The sequence below is a fragment of the Anomaloglossus baeobatrachus genome, chromosome 6, assembly GCF_048569485.1.
Source record: "Anomaloglossus baeobatrachus isolate aAnoBae1 chromosome 6, aAnoBae1.hap1, whole genome shotgun sequence".
NCBI lineage: Eukaryota > Metazoa > Chordata > Amphibia > Anura > Aromobatidae > Anomaloglossus > Anomaloglossus baeobatrachus.
Window position 1 is genome coordinate 525,640,807 of NC_134358.1, and position 16,969 is coordinate 525,657,775.

At 46.2% G+C, this 16,969-nt stretch overlaps 1 protein-coding gene across 2 annotated transcripts in view; it reads left to right on the plus strand.

Annotated features, from left to right (window-relative positions):
• The window catches only part of ODAD2 (outer dynein arm docking complex subunit 2), a 222,516-nt gene extending 205,643 nt beyond the window's left edge, over positions 1-16,873 (plus strand). For both annotated transcript variants that reach the window (XM_075315527.1, XM_075315526.1), the window contains exon 20: positions 16,042-16,873. In XM_075315527.1, the coding sequence (XP_075171642.1) occupies positions 16,042-16,155 (114 nt within the window). In that variant the 3' untranslated portion in view covers positions 16,156-16,873. The remainder of the gene's footprint in view (positions 1-16,041) is intronic.
• The last annotated feature ends 96 nt before the right edge of the window (positions 16,874-16,969 follow it).

A 16,969-nucleotide genomic window follows, 5' to 3' on the forward strand; every position in this document is an offset into this window, starting at 1 on the left:
TTCCTCGTTCCAGGGGTGTCACACGTAGCGATGTGTGCTGCCGCAGAAACGAGGAACAACATCGTTACTGCAGCTGCAACGACGATAATTGGGAAGAGGGGGGCATGTCACTGATTAGCGATTTTGAATGTTTTTGCAACGATTCAAAATCGCTAATAGGTGTCACACACAGCGACATCGCTAACGCGGCCGGATGTTCGTCTCAAATTCCGTGACCCCAACGAGATCGCTTTAGCGATCTCGTAGCGTGTAAAGCCACCTTAACTGTGAGAATACAGTGACTTTAGTATTGCTTGAATTATCCTACCGTTCATTTGGCAAATTACAGGGATGATTTTAACTTTATAAACAGAATTGTACCATATCCATGTTTCTAGAATAGACAACCCCCTTGTATCCTCTTTACGGGCACATAAACCAGTCCACATTACTCATATAGCTATTATTGTTTTCAATGGATCATTCTTTTTGAAATCCAAAATTCGAGATTGAAAATTTTAAATGTATAAACAAACGAACTTAAGTATATGCAGCTCAATTTAATGGAAAAGATTGCTACTTAACTACGTCTGCCAGTTCCTCGGCGAGCCAGAAAAGAGGAATCTGGCTCTGTCCTCGGTTAGCAACTCCATCTTTCATCTGTATTTCTCTTCTGTATTTATCTTGCTTCAAGAAAATTCAGAGAATGTCTTTTCCTTCCGACTTGGCTCTGGCCGTAAACCACAGAAATACTCGGAGCAACGTCTTGCAATTGTTCAGCTCTGTGTACAGTACATATCCCGGGCTCTGCTAAATAACAAATGTATATTTAATATGACAGCAATAAAATAAAAGATAAAGCGCTACTTAAGACTCATTCTTGTATACCATAAAATCACGGTAAACCTCCGATTTAGCATATACGCTCTTCTTTTGCTCGGTTTTAAATCGAGATCCTCTGGGTGACCTCACTCTCGGGCTCGGAGCCAGATGATTTTCAGTTTTTCTAATGTTAATAAAAACATTATCATAGCCTTTAGCATTGCAATATCTCAATATCTGGCTAAATACAGGAGCCAGAAGTGGATTTTGACAGGGAGACTTTAATTCTGCCTTTATTGAAAATACTCATTTTTTGTATGCATATGACATGTAAATATCTATACGTGAGCAATATATACAGATTGCCTTTGTATTTCAGAGAGGATTTCTCGGGTAGAGGTCAGACACATGTAATTCTGCCTGTACTTATCTGTGAAATAGAAAGCATCTGGAACTTTCAAATGTAGTGTAGTTCACCCCCTATCCTCAATGGTGGATCCACCCTATTTCTGTGCACATGATGTTCTTGTCTCCAGCATTTTGAAAGCGCCTGTGCATGGTAGCTTTACTTTACCTTCTGTTCTTACTTTTTTATTGTCAGTCATTGGGATAAAGTTCATTTAAGGAAAATCAAGTCCATTGTGCTATCTATCTCTTTTTATATCACATCACTTTCCCTCCTTTAGTTAATTTAGTCTTAAAGGGGTTGTCCATGTTCAACAAGTTTTTGCCCCCAGGGTTAGTAATATATAAAACAATGAGAGCTTTACGTACCCTCCCTGGGTAAAGCACTCACTTCCCTTTAATGCTCCACTTTCTGCTGATTGGCTGCAGTGGTCACATGTAGACAGCACTACAGCCAATCATTGAGCTCATCAGTTTATGCTATATACATTGGTTGAGCTCAGTGATTGACTGCAGTGCCGTTGATGTGACATAACTGCTATAGTCATCAACAGAGACCAGGGTAGTGGTAGAAAGGCAGCGCTGGACCCAAAGAGAGTAAGTAAAACTCAGATTGTTATTTTACGTATGACTAGCGTGTGGGTAAATACTGTGTTTCTCCAAAAATAAGACTATGTCTTATATTATTTTTTGGTCTCAAAAATACGCTCGGGCTTATTTTCAGGTAAGTCTTATTCTTCAGGAAACATGGTTGGAGGTATGTTCACCCTCAAAAATGCAGAACCCCTTTCCCAGGAGAATCATACTTGCCAGACCCTGGACATCTGCATGACTCCAAGGTCCTCCTGCAATCTTTGGCGGGCGCACTCAGCAGGTATGCTCCACTCAGTCCTCCACTGCTTCTGGCGACACACTCACATGCATCAAATCGCACACACACAAACTCATACACACATACACACACTCATACACACATACACATCAGATCAACACACAATCACACATCAGATCACACAGTGTGGTGGAACGCATCGATGCATGTGCTTGTGATCTGATGTGTGTGGGTGTGCGTTCATCCTCAGGGCCTCTTGTTTGGCATCTGGTGAGTATGATTGCAGGGTCTTCCTTTTCTCTTTTTGGGTATTGGCGTTTTTTAATGAAGTGTCCTGCAGTATTCTTTGACTTTTTTAGCTGCATGGACACTTCATTTTTGAACCGCGACTAGGGCTTATTTTCGGGGTAGGGCTTATATTTAAGCCTTACGCTGAAAATGCTGAAAATTCCTACTAGGGCTTATTTTTGAGGCAGGGCTTATGTGAAAGCAAATAGCTGATCCACTTTCGGTGATCCACTGTGGCGTTCACATTTTGTCCAATTGAAAGGAAAATTGTACAGACTTTTTTTCCCACCTCAGATATAAAAAATAGTCTTCAGTGAAAGTCTCTCAGGTTAGCATATATATTTTCTTGTCGTTGCCTATTTCAGTGCATGGGCTGTGATCATTGGGGAAGGTCCGGTTGACATACCTGGTGCTTACTAATTCATAAAACCTGGAGTTTTCCACACCATTTTTGGTCTGGTTATTTTTTAGATCAAACCCCTTTTCTAAAAGCCTTGTGATGTAAAGATGGTGATGGTCATACCATAGGAGCTTCCTTAAAGCCACAAGGCTACCATAATAATTGTGAATTAAACTAGTGCGTAGATATTTTTTTCTTTATTGTTCATATTTTAAATGAATGTAAGATTGTTGTTTTACATTTGAGAAAATATTTTCTGATACCCAAGATAGGCAGTGACATCAGCCTTTTACAGGTAACCCTATCCAACTGCTGCTGCCTTTGCAGATGGCACCACTGCCCTCCTGGCTGCTGCTCTCCTCTTCCCTTCCAGGCGTCTGTTCTCATTTTCCTGGCACCCTAGATTGCTCCTCCTCACAACCAATTGTCACTTTTGGTTAACCAGAGCCCAGGTGCTCTGGATTTTAGGAGAATCCATCCATTATTGCTCTGGACTTCTGCATTAGGCTAAGTTCACACTTCAGTTGTTTTGCATCAGTCACAATCCGTCGCCTTGGGGAATTACGGTATCCTGCAAAATATTTTGCAGGAATCCAGTATTTCCCCATAGACTTCTATTAGTGACGGATTGCGACTGATGACCCTGCGTTGCATCCGCTGCGTCGCGGTCCGTCGTTTTTGACTGATCGCCGAGCGGGTAGCAACGCAGAATGTAACGTTTTTCGGGCGTCAAAATAAACGCGCCCCGCAGGAATCCGTTGCCTTCCGTCAAGCTTGTAATGTATGTCTATGGTGCTGGATTCCGTCATAATCCGTCTTACGACGGAATCCAGCACAGGATTCCGTCATGCTCTACTGAGCATGCCCAGCATGTTTGGCACACCCCCTGGGCTGTCCCAAACACAAACGGATCATGACTGATCCGTCAAAAAACGGACGCATCACGGATGTAACGGACGCAACGGATCAGTTTTTTCACAGGATTCCTGTGAAAGGAATCCTGTAAAAAACACATCAGTTGACATCTTGAAAACGACTGATCCGTTGCTGACGGACCTGACAGATTTAAAACAACTGAAGTGTGAACTTAGCCATAAGCTACATTTGGTTCCTGTATTGCGCAAATGTGTTTGTCAGTTCTGTATCTCTCTCTTAGTATTGAGTCGGCATTTCCCCTGATATCATCTATCTTTTTCCTCTGCTGGTCTGAGTAAGATTTTTATCTGCTGCCTTGGTACCACATTTTGGTGACACCAATCCAACCATATGCAAGTCATTGTTAATTTAAACTACTTAGTCAGGTCGGTAGAGATCTAGAACACCCAAAGAACTCTAAAACCCCAATTTTGAATACAAAGTTTAACCCTAGCCAGAGGGTTCACATCATCTTCAGTAGACGTTGTGTCCGGCGGCCTGCCCAAGCGTCAGGGAAGGAGGGGAATGTTCCGATCCCAAACCCTATTTTAGGAGACCTCCATGTACATTAGATAATGAGAAGATCCTATCAATGTGGACTTGTTCCTTCTTTCGTATCAACCCACTTCAGCCAGACATCATCTATAGATCTTTTTAGACACCAAGCATCTACTTCCAGTTCGTCATTACGTAGAAATGATGAATCTGCCTCTCTTATCTGTATCACCATCACCGGTTTATATAGACTACAGCATGTTCTTACACTTCACAAGCAACTGGATGTCAACGTCTGCCTTCAATTTATGCCTATATTCAGCAATTCAGAACACTGAACTGCGTTTTAGCCATAAGGAAACTATGCAGCTGGGATGAGTGATAACAGATTTCCTTGTGGTTATCAGCCACATTGTCAGTATGAGTAGAAGATCTGCTATATTTTATCTGAGGGGATGGATTTCACTGGAGCACTTAACATGAAAGAATGTTTACTGCGCCGTTCAACAAACCTGTCATTGTCAGACACAGGCCAAATATTACCTTTTTGGACAGTCTCAGAACATTCCATTAAATCCCCCAAAAGAGAATGATCTGGATTACTTTTTTATCTCTTGCCTTGACTTTATGGTTGCCTACTGTGCGACGTGCCACCTGGGATCTAATCAAATAGACCCTGCCTTTGTGAGAAGACTAACCACTTTCTGCGATTCTCTGCCATGAAGATGAAATGCAGCTGTCCAAGCACCAAGTACAAACATATTTGGACAGTGACACAATTTTCGCGAGTTGGGCTCTGCATGCCACCACATTGGATTTGAAATGAAACCTCTACAACAGAATTCAAGTGCAGATTGTAACGTTTAATTTGAAGGTTTGAACAAAAATATCTGATAGAAATTGTAGGAATTGTACACATTTCTTTACAAACACTCCACATTTTAGGAGGTCAAAAGTAATTGGACAAATAAACCAAACCCAAACAAAATATTTTTATTTTCAATATTTTGTTGCGAATCCTTTGGAGGCAATCACTGCCTTAAGTCTGGAACCCATGGACATCACCAAACGCTGGGTTTCCTCCTTCTTAATGCTTTGCCAGGCCTTTACAGCCGCAGCCTTCAGGTCTTGCTTGTTTGTGGGTCTTTCCGTCTTAAGTCTGGATTTGAGCAAGTGAAATGCATGCTCAATTGGGTTAAGATCTGGTGATTGACTTGGCCATTGCAGAATGTTCCACTTTTTTGCACTCATGAACTCCTGGGTAGCTTTGGCTGTATGCTTGGGGTCATTGTCCATCTGTACTATGAATCGCCGTCCGATCAACTTTGCGGCATTTGGCTGAATCTGGGCTGAAAGTATATCCCGGTACACTTCAGAATTCATCCGGCTACTCTTGTCTGCTGTTATGTCATCAATAAACACAAGTGACCCAGTGCCATTGAAAGCCATGCATGCCCATGCCATCACGTTGCCTCCACCATGTTTTACAGAGGATGTGGTGTGCCTTAGATCACGTGCCGTTCCCTTTCTTCTCCAAACTTTTTTCTTCCCATCATTCTGGTACAGGTTGATCTTTGTCTCATCTGTCCATAGAATACTTTTCCAGAACTGAGCTGGCTTCATGAGGTGTTTTTCAGCAAATTTAACTCTGGCCTGTCTATTTTTGGAATTGATGAATGGTTTGCATCTAGATGTGAACCCTTTGTATTTACTTTCATGGAGTCTTCTCTTTACTGTTGACTTAGAGACAGATACACCTACTTCACTGAGAGTGTTCTGGACTTCAGTTGATGTTGTGAACGGGTTCTTCTTCACCAAAGAAAGTATGCGGCAATCATCCACCACTGTTGTCATCCGTGGACGCCCAGGCCTTTTGAGTTCCCAAGCTCACCAGTCAATTCCTTTTCTTCGGCGCTCCATTGGGAGACCCAGACGATTGGGTGTATAGCTACTGCCTCCGGAGGCCACACAAAGCATTACACTAAAAAGTGTAAGGCCCCTCCCCTTCTGGCTATACACCCCCCGTGGGATCACGGGCTGCTCAGTTTTCAAGCTTTGTGCGAAGGAGGTCAGACATCCACGCATAGCTCCACTGTTTAGTCAGCAGTAGCTGCTGACTATATCGGATGGAAGAAAAGAGGGCCCATGCTAAAGGGCCCCCAGCATGCTCCCTTCTCACCCCACTCTTGTTGGCGGTGTTTGTAAAGGTTGAGGTACCCATTGCGGGTACGGAGGCTGGAGCCCACATGCTGTTTTCCTTCCCCATCCCCCTGAGGGCTCTGGTGAAGTGGGATCTTACCGGCCTCCAGACTCTGAGGCCGGGCTCCATCCACAGACCCGGAGATCCTGCTGGATACGGAGCTGGGTACCGTCAGGGACAAGGCCCTGCAACATTCAGGTACTCTGTGTCCCCGTACAGACAGGCACGGACACACTCCAGCGTTGCTGGGTGTTCTAGTGCGCCGGGGACAGTAGCACTGCGCGCTTGGGTTATACTCACTGCAGCTTAGCTGAGTGAGTTTATGTGTGGGGAACTACCGCGCCGGCCGCCATGGAGACTGCGGCGCGGCTGAGACTTGTGGTGCGCCGGGGACTTCGCGCCGACCGTGCTTTTACGACGGCAGCGCTGATAAATCTAGTCCCCGGCTTCTGCGGCCTAGTTACGTTTCGTTCCCGCCCCCAGCCCTGTCAGTCAGGGAAGGGGAGAGACGCTGTACAATAGTCAGCGCCGAGGGCTGGAGTCTTATTTACATACTCCAGCCCTCTCACTGGACACAGTGGGACGCCAGTTTCCCGCTCTTTGTCTGCAGCACGCCCACGGCCCGCCCCTCTTCACAGGACGCCGGCAGCCATTCCTGCACGCAGTCTGAGCTGGAGAACGGACATAGCCCTGGGAGACCCAGACAGGGGATTCTGGCGACCACACACCCGCTGTTAAGCGGGCGGTAAGCAGCACCTAGGTGCTGACCCCACTAGTGCCACAGTGTTGTTTTGTGTACTTTTGTTTGTACCTATATATATTGCACTGTACGGTCGCTTCTTGGCTTATACCCCTATATTGCTCTGAGGAGACAACAGCATGTCATCCGCAAAAAAGGTGATCAGGAGTCAAATCCTGAGACTGCTCTCAACCTGGATACCCCTGATGGTGACGCCATGGTGAATGATCTTATAGCGGCCATCAATAGACTGCTGGATATTTCTCCTCCAGCGGAGGAGGCAGCAGCACAGCAGGAGAAATTCCATTTTAGGTATCCCAAACGTAAATTGAGCTCTTTTCTGGACCACGCGGACTTCAGAGAAGCAGTCCAGAAACACCATGCTTATCCAGATAAGCGTTTATCCAAACGTCTTAAGGATACACGTTATCCCTTTCCCCCTGACGTGGTCAAACGCTGGACCCAGTGTCCAAAGGTGGACCCCCCAATCTCCAGGCTTGCGGCTAGATCCATAGTTGCAGTGGAAGATGGGGCTTCACTTAAAGATGCCAATGACAGACAGATGGACCTTTGGTTGAAATCTGTCTATGAAGCTATCGGCGCGTCGTTTGCTCCAGCATTCGCAGCCGTGTGGGCACTCCAAGCTATTTCAGCTGGTCTGGCGCAGGTGGACTCTATCATACGTCCATCAGTGCCGCAAGTGGCGTCCTTGACCTCGCAAATGTCTGCGTTTGCGACTTACGCTATCAATGCGGTCTTGGACTCTACCAGCCGTACGTCAATGGCGTCCGCCAACTCGGTGGTTTTACGCAGAGCCTTATGGTTAAAGGAATGGAAAGCAGATTCTGCTTCCAAAAAATGCTTAACCAGTTTGCCATTATCTCAAGACAGGCTGTTTGGTGAGCAATTGGCGGAAATCATTAAACAGTCCAAGGGTAAGGACTCTTCCTTACCCCAGCCCAGATCAAGCAAACCTCAACAGTGGAAGGGACAGTCGAGGTTTCGGTCCTTTCGAGGTTCGGGCAGGACCCAATTCTCCTCGTCCAAAAGGACTCAGAAGGAGCAGAGGAGCTCAGATTCCTGGCGGACTCACTCACGCCCAAAGAAAGCAGCCGGAGGAACCGCTTCCAAGCCGGCTGCCTCATGACTTTCGGCCTCCTCTCTCCGCATCCTCGGTCGGTGGCAGGCTCTCCCGCTTTTGCGGCATTTGGCTGCCACAGGTCAAAGACCGGTGGGTAACAGACATTTTGTCTCACGGGTACCGGATAGAGTTCAGTTCTCGTCCTCCGCCTCGGTTCTTCAGAACTTCCCCACATCCCGACCGAGCCGATGCTCTTCTGCAAGCGGTGTGCTCGCTAAGGGCAGAGGGAGTGGTGATCCCTGTTCCTCTTCAGGAACGAGGTCAAGGTTTTTACTCCAATCTGTTTGTGGTGCCAAAAAAGGACGGCTCTTTCCGTCCTGTTCTGGACCTAAAACTGCTCAACAAGCACGTGAAAACCAGGCGGTTCCGGATGGAATCCCTCCGCTCCGTCATTGCCTCGATGTCTCAAGGAGATTTCCTAGCATCAATAGACATCAAAGATGCTTATCTCCACGTGCCGATTGCTCCAGAGCACCAGCGTTTTCTACGCTTCGTTATAGGAGACGAACACCTTCAGTTCGTAGCCCTGCCATTTGGTCTGGCGACAGCCCCACGGGTTTTCACCAAGGTCATGGCAGCAGTGGTAGCAGTCTTGCACTCTCAGGGACACTCGGTGATCCCTTACTTGGACGATCTACTTGTCAAGGCACCCTCTCAAGAGGCATGCCAACACAGCCTGAACGTTGCGCTGGAGACTCTCCAGACTTTCGGGTGGATCATCAACTTTTCAAAGTCAAATCTGTCACCGACCCAATCGCTAACATATCTTGGCATGGAGTTTCATACTCTCTCAGCGACAGTGAAGCTTCCGATGGACAAGCAGCGTTCACTACAGACAGGGGTGCACTCGCTCCTTCAAGGCCAGTCGCACCCCTTAAGACGCCTCATGCACTTCCTGGGGAAGATGGTGGCAGCAATGGAGGCAGTCCCGTTTGCGCAGTTTCATCTGCGCCCACTTCAATGGGACATTCTCCGCCAATGGGACGGGAAGTCGACGTCCTTAGACAGGAAAGTCTCCCTTTCCCAGACGACCAAGGACTCTCTTCAATGGTGGCTTCTTCCCACCTCATTATCACAAGGAAGGTCCTTCCTACCCCCATCCTGGGCGGTGGTCACGACAGACGCGAGTCTGTCAGGGTGGGGAGCAGTTTTTCTCCACCACAGGGCTCAGGGTACGTGGACTCAGCAGGAGTCCACCCTTCAGATCAATGTTCTGGAAATCAGGGCAGTGTATCTTGCCCTACAAGCCTTCCAGCAGTGGCTGGAAGGAAAGCAGATCCGAATTCAGTCGGACAACTCCACAGCGGTGGCATACATCAACCACCAAGGCGGGACACGCAGTCGGCAAGCCTTCCAGGAAGTCCGGCGGATTCTGATGTGGGTGGAAGCCACGGCCTCCACCATATCCGCAGTTCACATCCCCGGCGTAGAAAACTGGGAAGCGGACTTCCTCAGTCGCCAGGGTATGGACGCAGGGGAATGGTCCCTTCACCCGGACGTGTTTCAGGAAATCTGTCGCCGCTGGGGAAGGCCGGACGTCGACCTAATGGCGTCCCGGCACAACAACAAGGTCCCAACTTTCATGGCACGGTCTCGCGACCACAGAGCTCTGGCGGCAGACGCCTTAGTGCAAGATTGGTCGCAGTTCCAACTGCCCTATGTGTTTCCCCCTCTGGCACTCTTGCCCAGAGTGCTACGCAAGATCAGGTCCGATTGCCGCCGCGTCCTGCTCGTCGCCCCAGACTGGCCGAGAAGGTCGTGGTATCCGGATCTGTGGCATCTCACGGTCGGCCAACCGTGGGCGCTACCAGACCGGCCAGACTTACTGTCACAAGGGCCGTTTTTCCATCTGAATTCTGCGGCCCTGAACCTGACTGTGTGGCCATTGAGTCCTGGATACTAGCATCTTCAGGATTATCTCAAGGGGTCGTGGCCACCATGAGACAGGCTAGGAAGCCCACGTCTGCTAAGATCTACCACAGAACGTGGAAGATTTTCTTATCCTGGTGCTCGGCACAGAGAGTGTCCCCCTGGCCATTTGCATTGCCTACTTTTCTTTCCTTCCTGCAATCTGGTTTGGAAAAAGGCTTATCGCTCGGCTCCCTTAAAGGGCAAGTCTCAGCGCTATCGGTATTTTTTCAAAAGCGTCTAGCACGACTTCCTCAGGTACGCACGTTCCTGCAGGGGGTTTGTCACATCGTCCCTCCGTACAAATGGCCGTTAGATCCATGGGATCTGAACAGGGTACTAGTTACTCTCCAGAAGCCGCCCTTCGAGCCTCTGAAGGATGTTTCACTTTCTCGACTTTCACAGAAAGTGGCCTTTCTGGTAGCAGTCACGTCTCTTCGGAGGGTATCCGAGCTGGCAGCGCTGTCATCCAAAGCTCCCTTCCTGGTTTTTCACCAGGACAAGGTAGTGCTGCGCCCGATTCAGGAGTTTCTCCCTAAGGTGGTATCCTCTTTTCATCTCAATCAGGATATCTCCTTGCCTTCCTTTTGTCCTCATCCAGTTCATCGGTATGAAAAGGATTTGCATTTGTTGGATCTCGTGAGAGCACTCAGAATCTACATTTCCCGCACGGCGCCCCTGCGCCGCTCGGATGCACTCTTTGTCCTTGTCGCTGGTAAGCGCAAAGGATCGCAGGCTTCCAAATCCACCCTGGCTCGATGGATCAAGGAACCAATTCTTGAAGCCTACCGTTCTGCTGGGCTTCCGGTTCCATCAGGGCTGAAGGCCCATTCTACCAGAGCCGTGGGTGCGTCCTGGGCATTACGACACCAGGCTACGGCTCAACAGGTGTGCCAGGCAGCTACCTGGTCGAGTCTGCACACTTTCACCAAACATTATCAGGTGCATACCTACGCTTCGGCGGACGCCAGCCTAGGTAGAAGAGTCCTGCAGGCGGCGGTTGCCTCCTCGTAGGAGAGGGCTGTTTTTGCAGCTCTAACTTGAGGTATTACTTTACCCACCCAGGGACTGCTTTTGGACGTCCCAATCGTCTGGGTCTCCCAATGGAGCGCCGAAGAAGAAGGGAATTTTGTTACTTACCGTAAATTCCTTTTCTTCTAGCTCCAATTGGGAGACCCAGCACCCGCCCTGTTTCCTTCGGGATTTTTGTTTTTTTCGGGTACACATGTTGTTCATGTTGAACGGTTTCAGTCCTCCGATGTTACTTCGGATTGAATTTGTTTAAACCAGTTATTGGCTTTCCTCCTTCTTGCTTTAGCACTAAAACTGAGCAGCCCGTGATCCCACGGGGGTGTATAGCCAGAAGGGGAGGGGCCTTACACTTTTTAGTGTAATGCTTTGTGTGGCCTCCGGAGGCAGTAGCTATACACCCAATCGTCTGGGTCTCCCAATTGGAGCTAGAAGAAAAGGAATTTACGGTAAGTAACAAAATTCCCTTCTTTTCTCAGAATGTACCCGACTGTTGATTTTGCTACTCCAAGCATGTCTGCTATCTCTCTGATGGATTTTTTCTTTTTTTTCTGCCTCAGGATGTTCTGCTTCACCTCAGTTGAGAGTTCCTTAGACCGCATGTTGTCTGGTCACAGCAACAGCTTCCAAATGCAAAACCACACACCTGTAATCAACCCCAGACCTTTTAACTACTTCATTGATTACAGGTTAATGAGGGAGACGCCTTCAGAGTTAATTGCAGCCCTTAGAGTCCCTTGTCCAATTACTTTTGGTCCCTTGAAAAAGAGGAGGCTATGCATTACAGAGCTATAATTCCTAAACCCTTTCTCCGATTTGGATGTGAAAACTCTCATATTGCAGCTGGGAGTGTGCACTTTCAGCCCATATTATATATATAATTGTATTTCTGAATATGTTTTTGTAAACAGCTAAAATAACAAAACTTGTGTCACTGTCCAAATATTTCTGGCCCTGACTGTATGTTAAAAACCATGGAGCCACAAAATATCAAACATTCGACTTGTTTCCTACTACTAAGGGTGCCCTTTGGTCCGGAAACATGTCAGGAATGTTTGAAACTTTGTTGCTCCGCGGTTTTTAACATTCAGTTGAAACCAGAAGTTTACATACACTATCTATAAAGACACATCCGCATGTTTTTCTCACTATCTGACATGAAATCAGAATAAATCTTTCCCGTTTTAGGTCAATTAGGAACTAAAATTATTTATATTTGCCAAATGCCAGAATAATGACAGAGAGAATGTTTAAAGGCATTTTAATTCCTTTCTGCAAAGTCAAAAGTTTACATACATTTCATTAGTATTTGATACCATGGCCCTTAAATTGTATGACTTGGGTCAAACGTTTTGGATCTCCTTCCACAGGCTTCTCACAATAGGTGGTAGGAATTTGGGCTCATTCCTCCTGACAGAACTGATGTAACTGAGCCATGTTTGTAGGTTGTTTAGCTCGCACCGGCCTTTTCAGTTTTGCCCATAAATTTTCAATAGGATTGAGATTAGGGTTTTGTGATGGCCACTCCAAAACAATGACCTTTTTATCCTTTGTAACCAGTTTGGCAGTATGCTTCAGGTCATTGTCCATTTGGACAACTTATCATGATGACTTGGATGAAAATCAGTAATGAAACTTGGTCTGTTTTTCTTGTACGTGAAAAAATTTACATATGATTGGGCGCTAAGGGGACATCATTGGCACTGCTCAAGGGGCAACATTTGCACTTCGCAAGGGACAGACATTTTACAGGGAGTTTCTTTGATGCTCTACAGAAGCATTTCTTATATTTTAAACCACCAGTCTGAGCCCCGGTATTATACTCACCTGCTGCTGTCTTGGTCTGTTTCCAGCATTACTGTGGTCCGTCTCCAGTGATTTGTGACCTGCCGGCAGCTCCAATGTTTCATGGAGTGCCGGAGGTCACAATTCAATGTAAGTCTATGGGAGTCTCATTCAGGCTCCCATAGATGCATTGAGCACTGGTGAAGTAACTTTTGACTTCAAGCCAATCAGATGTTACGGGCACAAGATGGTGCCGCAGGACCGGACAGATGCCAAAAAGGATGAAGCCACTAGAGGGTAAGTATAATACTGGGAAACAGTGGTACAGTGGTGCTTTAATGTTGGCCACATGGATGGATTGATAGAACTCCACGGTGATGAATATGCATTATACTTACTGTCTACTAGTGCTTTAATATCATTATAATATCCTAGAAACTGGATATTTTATTAACCAATGTGAACAATGAGCAATACCAGAGTGATTGTGTAAATTGTAAATGTAAGAAGATGGATTTCATATACTGAGATGAAGTATGCGAGTAGTAATTCTGCTCCCATATACTTAATCTCATTAGACCACTTTGCCTTGAGTTACATTTTAGTTGCTTTTTTACAGTCTCTGCGCTCAGTAATTTTGTGGTAGAAAAGCGTGCATAGTGCATATTTACATGATAACATAGCCGGCGAGCTAAAGCAGACCATTAAGTCGTACTTATGGCTGCTTCTATTCATAAAGGACCTATTGTAGTATAGCCGGCGGAGGAGCCCACAGAAGGTAGTGCCGCACAGTGTACTCTGGAGCCAGATACATAATTATCCCCTTCTTCATAGCTCTGAGAATCATGTAAGGGATTGCCCTGGCTGCAGTAAAGCAAGCTTCATATAAACCAGTTAAAACTGTTATTAAATATACATTGTTTACTAGTATACCTTGTGCAGTGCCAGTACTAGTTTCCAATTTGCAGTGCCAGTACCAGTGTACATTGTCTAGTGCCAGAATACTAGTCTACACTGTGCAGTTCCAGTACCCGTGTACATTGTGCAGTGCCAGTACTAGTGTACATTGTGCAGTGCCAGTACTAGTGTACATTGTGCAGTGCCAGTACCAGTGTACATTGTGCAGTACTAGTGTACATTGTGCAGTGCCAGTACCAGTGTATATTGTCTAGTGCCAGAATACTAGTCTACATTGTGCAGTTCCAGTGTACATTGTCCAGTGCCAGTACCAGTGTACATTGTGCAGTGCCAGTACTAGTGTACATTGTGCAGTGTCAGTACCAGTGTACATTGTGCAGTGCCAGTACTAGTTTACAATGTGCAGTGCCAGTACTAGTGTACAATGTGCAGTGTCAGTACCAGTGTACATTGTGCAGTGCCAGGACCAGTGTACATTGTGCTGTGTCAGTACTAGTTTACAATGTGCACTGCCAGTACTAGTGTACATTGTGCAGTGTCAGTACCAGTGTACATTGTGCAGTGCCAGTACCAGTGTACATTGTGCAGTGCCAGTACTAGTTTACAATGTGCAGTGCCAGTACTAGTGTACAATGTGCAGTGTCAGTACCAGTGTACATTGTGCAGTGCCAGGACCAGTGTACATTGTGCTGTGTCAGTACTAGTTTACAATGTGCACTGCCAGTACTAGTGTACATTGTGCAGTGACAGTACCAGTGTACATTGTGCAGTGCCAATACTAGTGTACATTGTGCAGTGCCAGTACTAGTTTACAATGTGCAATGCCAGTACTAGTGTACATTGCACAGTGACAGTACCAATGTACATTGCACAGTGACAGTACCAATGTACATTGCACAGTGACAGTACCAGTGTACATTGTGCAGTGCTAGTACTAGTGTATCTTGTGCAGTGTCAGTACTAGTGTATCTTGTGCAGAGCCAATACCAGTTTACACTGTGCAGTGACAGTACCAGTGTACATTTTGTAGTGAAAGTATTAGGCGGGCTTTGCACACTACGACATCGTAGCTGCGATGTCGGTGGGGTCAAATCGAAAGTGACGCACATCCGGTGTCGCAGTCGATATCATAGTGTGCAAATCCTTTTTGATACGATTGACGAGCGCAAAAGCATCGTTATCGTATCATTGGTGTAGGGTCCGACATTTCGATAATGCCGTTGCAGCGACAGGTACGATGTTGTTTTTCGTACCTGCAGCGGCACATATCGCTGTGTGAGAAGCCGCAGGAACGAGGAACATCTCCTACCTGCGTCCCGTCTGCAATGCGGAAGGAAGAAGGTGGGCAGGATGTTTACGTCCCGCTCATCTCCGCCTCTCCGCTGCCATTGGCCGCCTGCCATGTAACGTCGCTGTGACGCCGCACGACCCGTCCCCTTAGGAAGGAGGCGGGTCGCCGGCCAGAGCGACGTCGCAGGGCAGGTGAGTGCATGTGAAGCTGGCGTAGCGATAATGTTCGCTACGGCAGCTATCACCATGATATCGCATGTGCGACGGGAGCGGGGACTATCGCGCTAGACATCGCAGCATCGGCGTGCAAAGTACCCCTTAGACTTAGATTAAACTTTCTTAAAGGATTATACATGCTTAGGGCTCGTGCAGACAACCGTATTTTCAGCCTGCGTGCTATCCATCAAAAATACAGATTGGATTCGGTTCCCTGTTTTTCTATGAGGCAGTGCACATATCCAATTTTTTCCTCAGACTGAGTGGTCCGAGGAAATAATCGCAGCATGCATAATTTGGCTCTGAGAATTGGATGGCATTCTAGTATGTGGATCCTTGAAAAAAACCTGACTGCAGTTGAATGACATCACAGTGTGGCCCGATTTTCACGGACTGACAGAATGGCGAATGTGCAGAACCTTTTTTTTTTTTCTTCCACCTCTGACAAAAAATGGATCCCACTCTGATTAGCAGAATTGGACCTTTTGTCTTGGATGGAGAAAATACGATCATGTATTTTGACTGGGCACGTCAGGACTATGATATCTGTTTAGTAATGTACAGTATGCGGTTTCTTTTGTGAAATCTGGTAACATTAGGTTGCTTAAGATAGTAGAGTATACTATACTGCATGTAATATCTATTATAATAATAGTTTATATGCTTTTCTTGTCTTTAGCTTCTTATAGACATGGTTGGTTCTGCAGATGCTGTTCTCCAAGAGGCTGCTGCCGGGTGTATAGCCAATATACGACGACTTGCTCTGGCCAATGAAAAAGCAAGATATGGCTGAATTAGGACAAAGAAACAATCACCAAACGGATTACACTTCTGTCACTCTCACCATGTAGTTGGACATTTTGGGCTCTGACACCAGGTTTTTGTAGACCTAGTCAATCATCTGATATCACTGCAGCCTTTTGCTAATTGTAACGATGGGGATATTCATTCTGCTCTCTATACAAATTGTTTTCCTGTCCTCGGGTTAGGCCGATGCCACTTTCTAATAGATTTGGTTGGAAGTCAGGTCTGAAATGTTGACTATGCAAAACATTTAGATATTATTCTGAAATCACCAGTAAAAGTCGTAAAACTCTGGAAGTCTTACACGTCCTTGTGTCAAAAAGTGTTGACTGGCTCACAGCGTGTTCCAAACCTGGATCTTATAAACCTGTCATTGGGCTCTGTCTCGTATTTTGAGATTCACAAAAAAAAATAACGTAACTATAGATCAGAACTGACGTATGGCGGCATTGAGAAAATAAAGAAGTGACCAGCTGGAATGTCCGCATCATTCCAATATTGTGCCGTAATGTCTTACAATGTTACCAGCCTCCGCAGCATAACATGTAATTATGGCTAGATAACTAGTACAAGCGAATATATACTCCTCCTGGTTCATTGCATTCTGCAAATACACAGCGGAACAGATCCGTCTTATGCCTTCTGGATAGATATAACAGCTCTATGTACCGCAGATACTTCTGTATATTTTGCAATATTTTATACCTTCCGAGTCTGACTTTACATTCAATTAGAAACCTGTTACCATAACTCACGAGCATTTTTTCTTTCAGTCACAATTAGGTAACATTTTACAAGCTTTC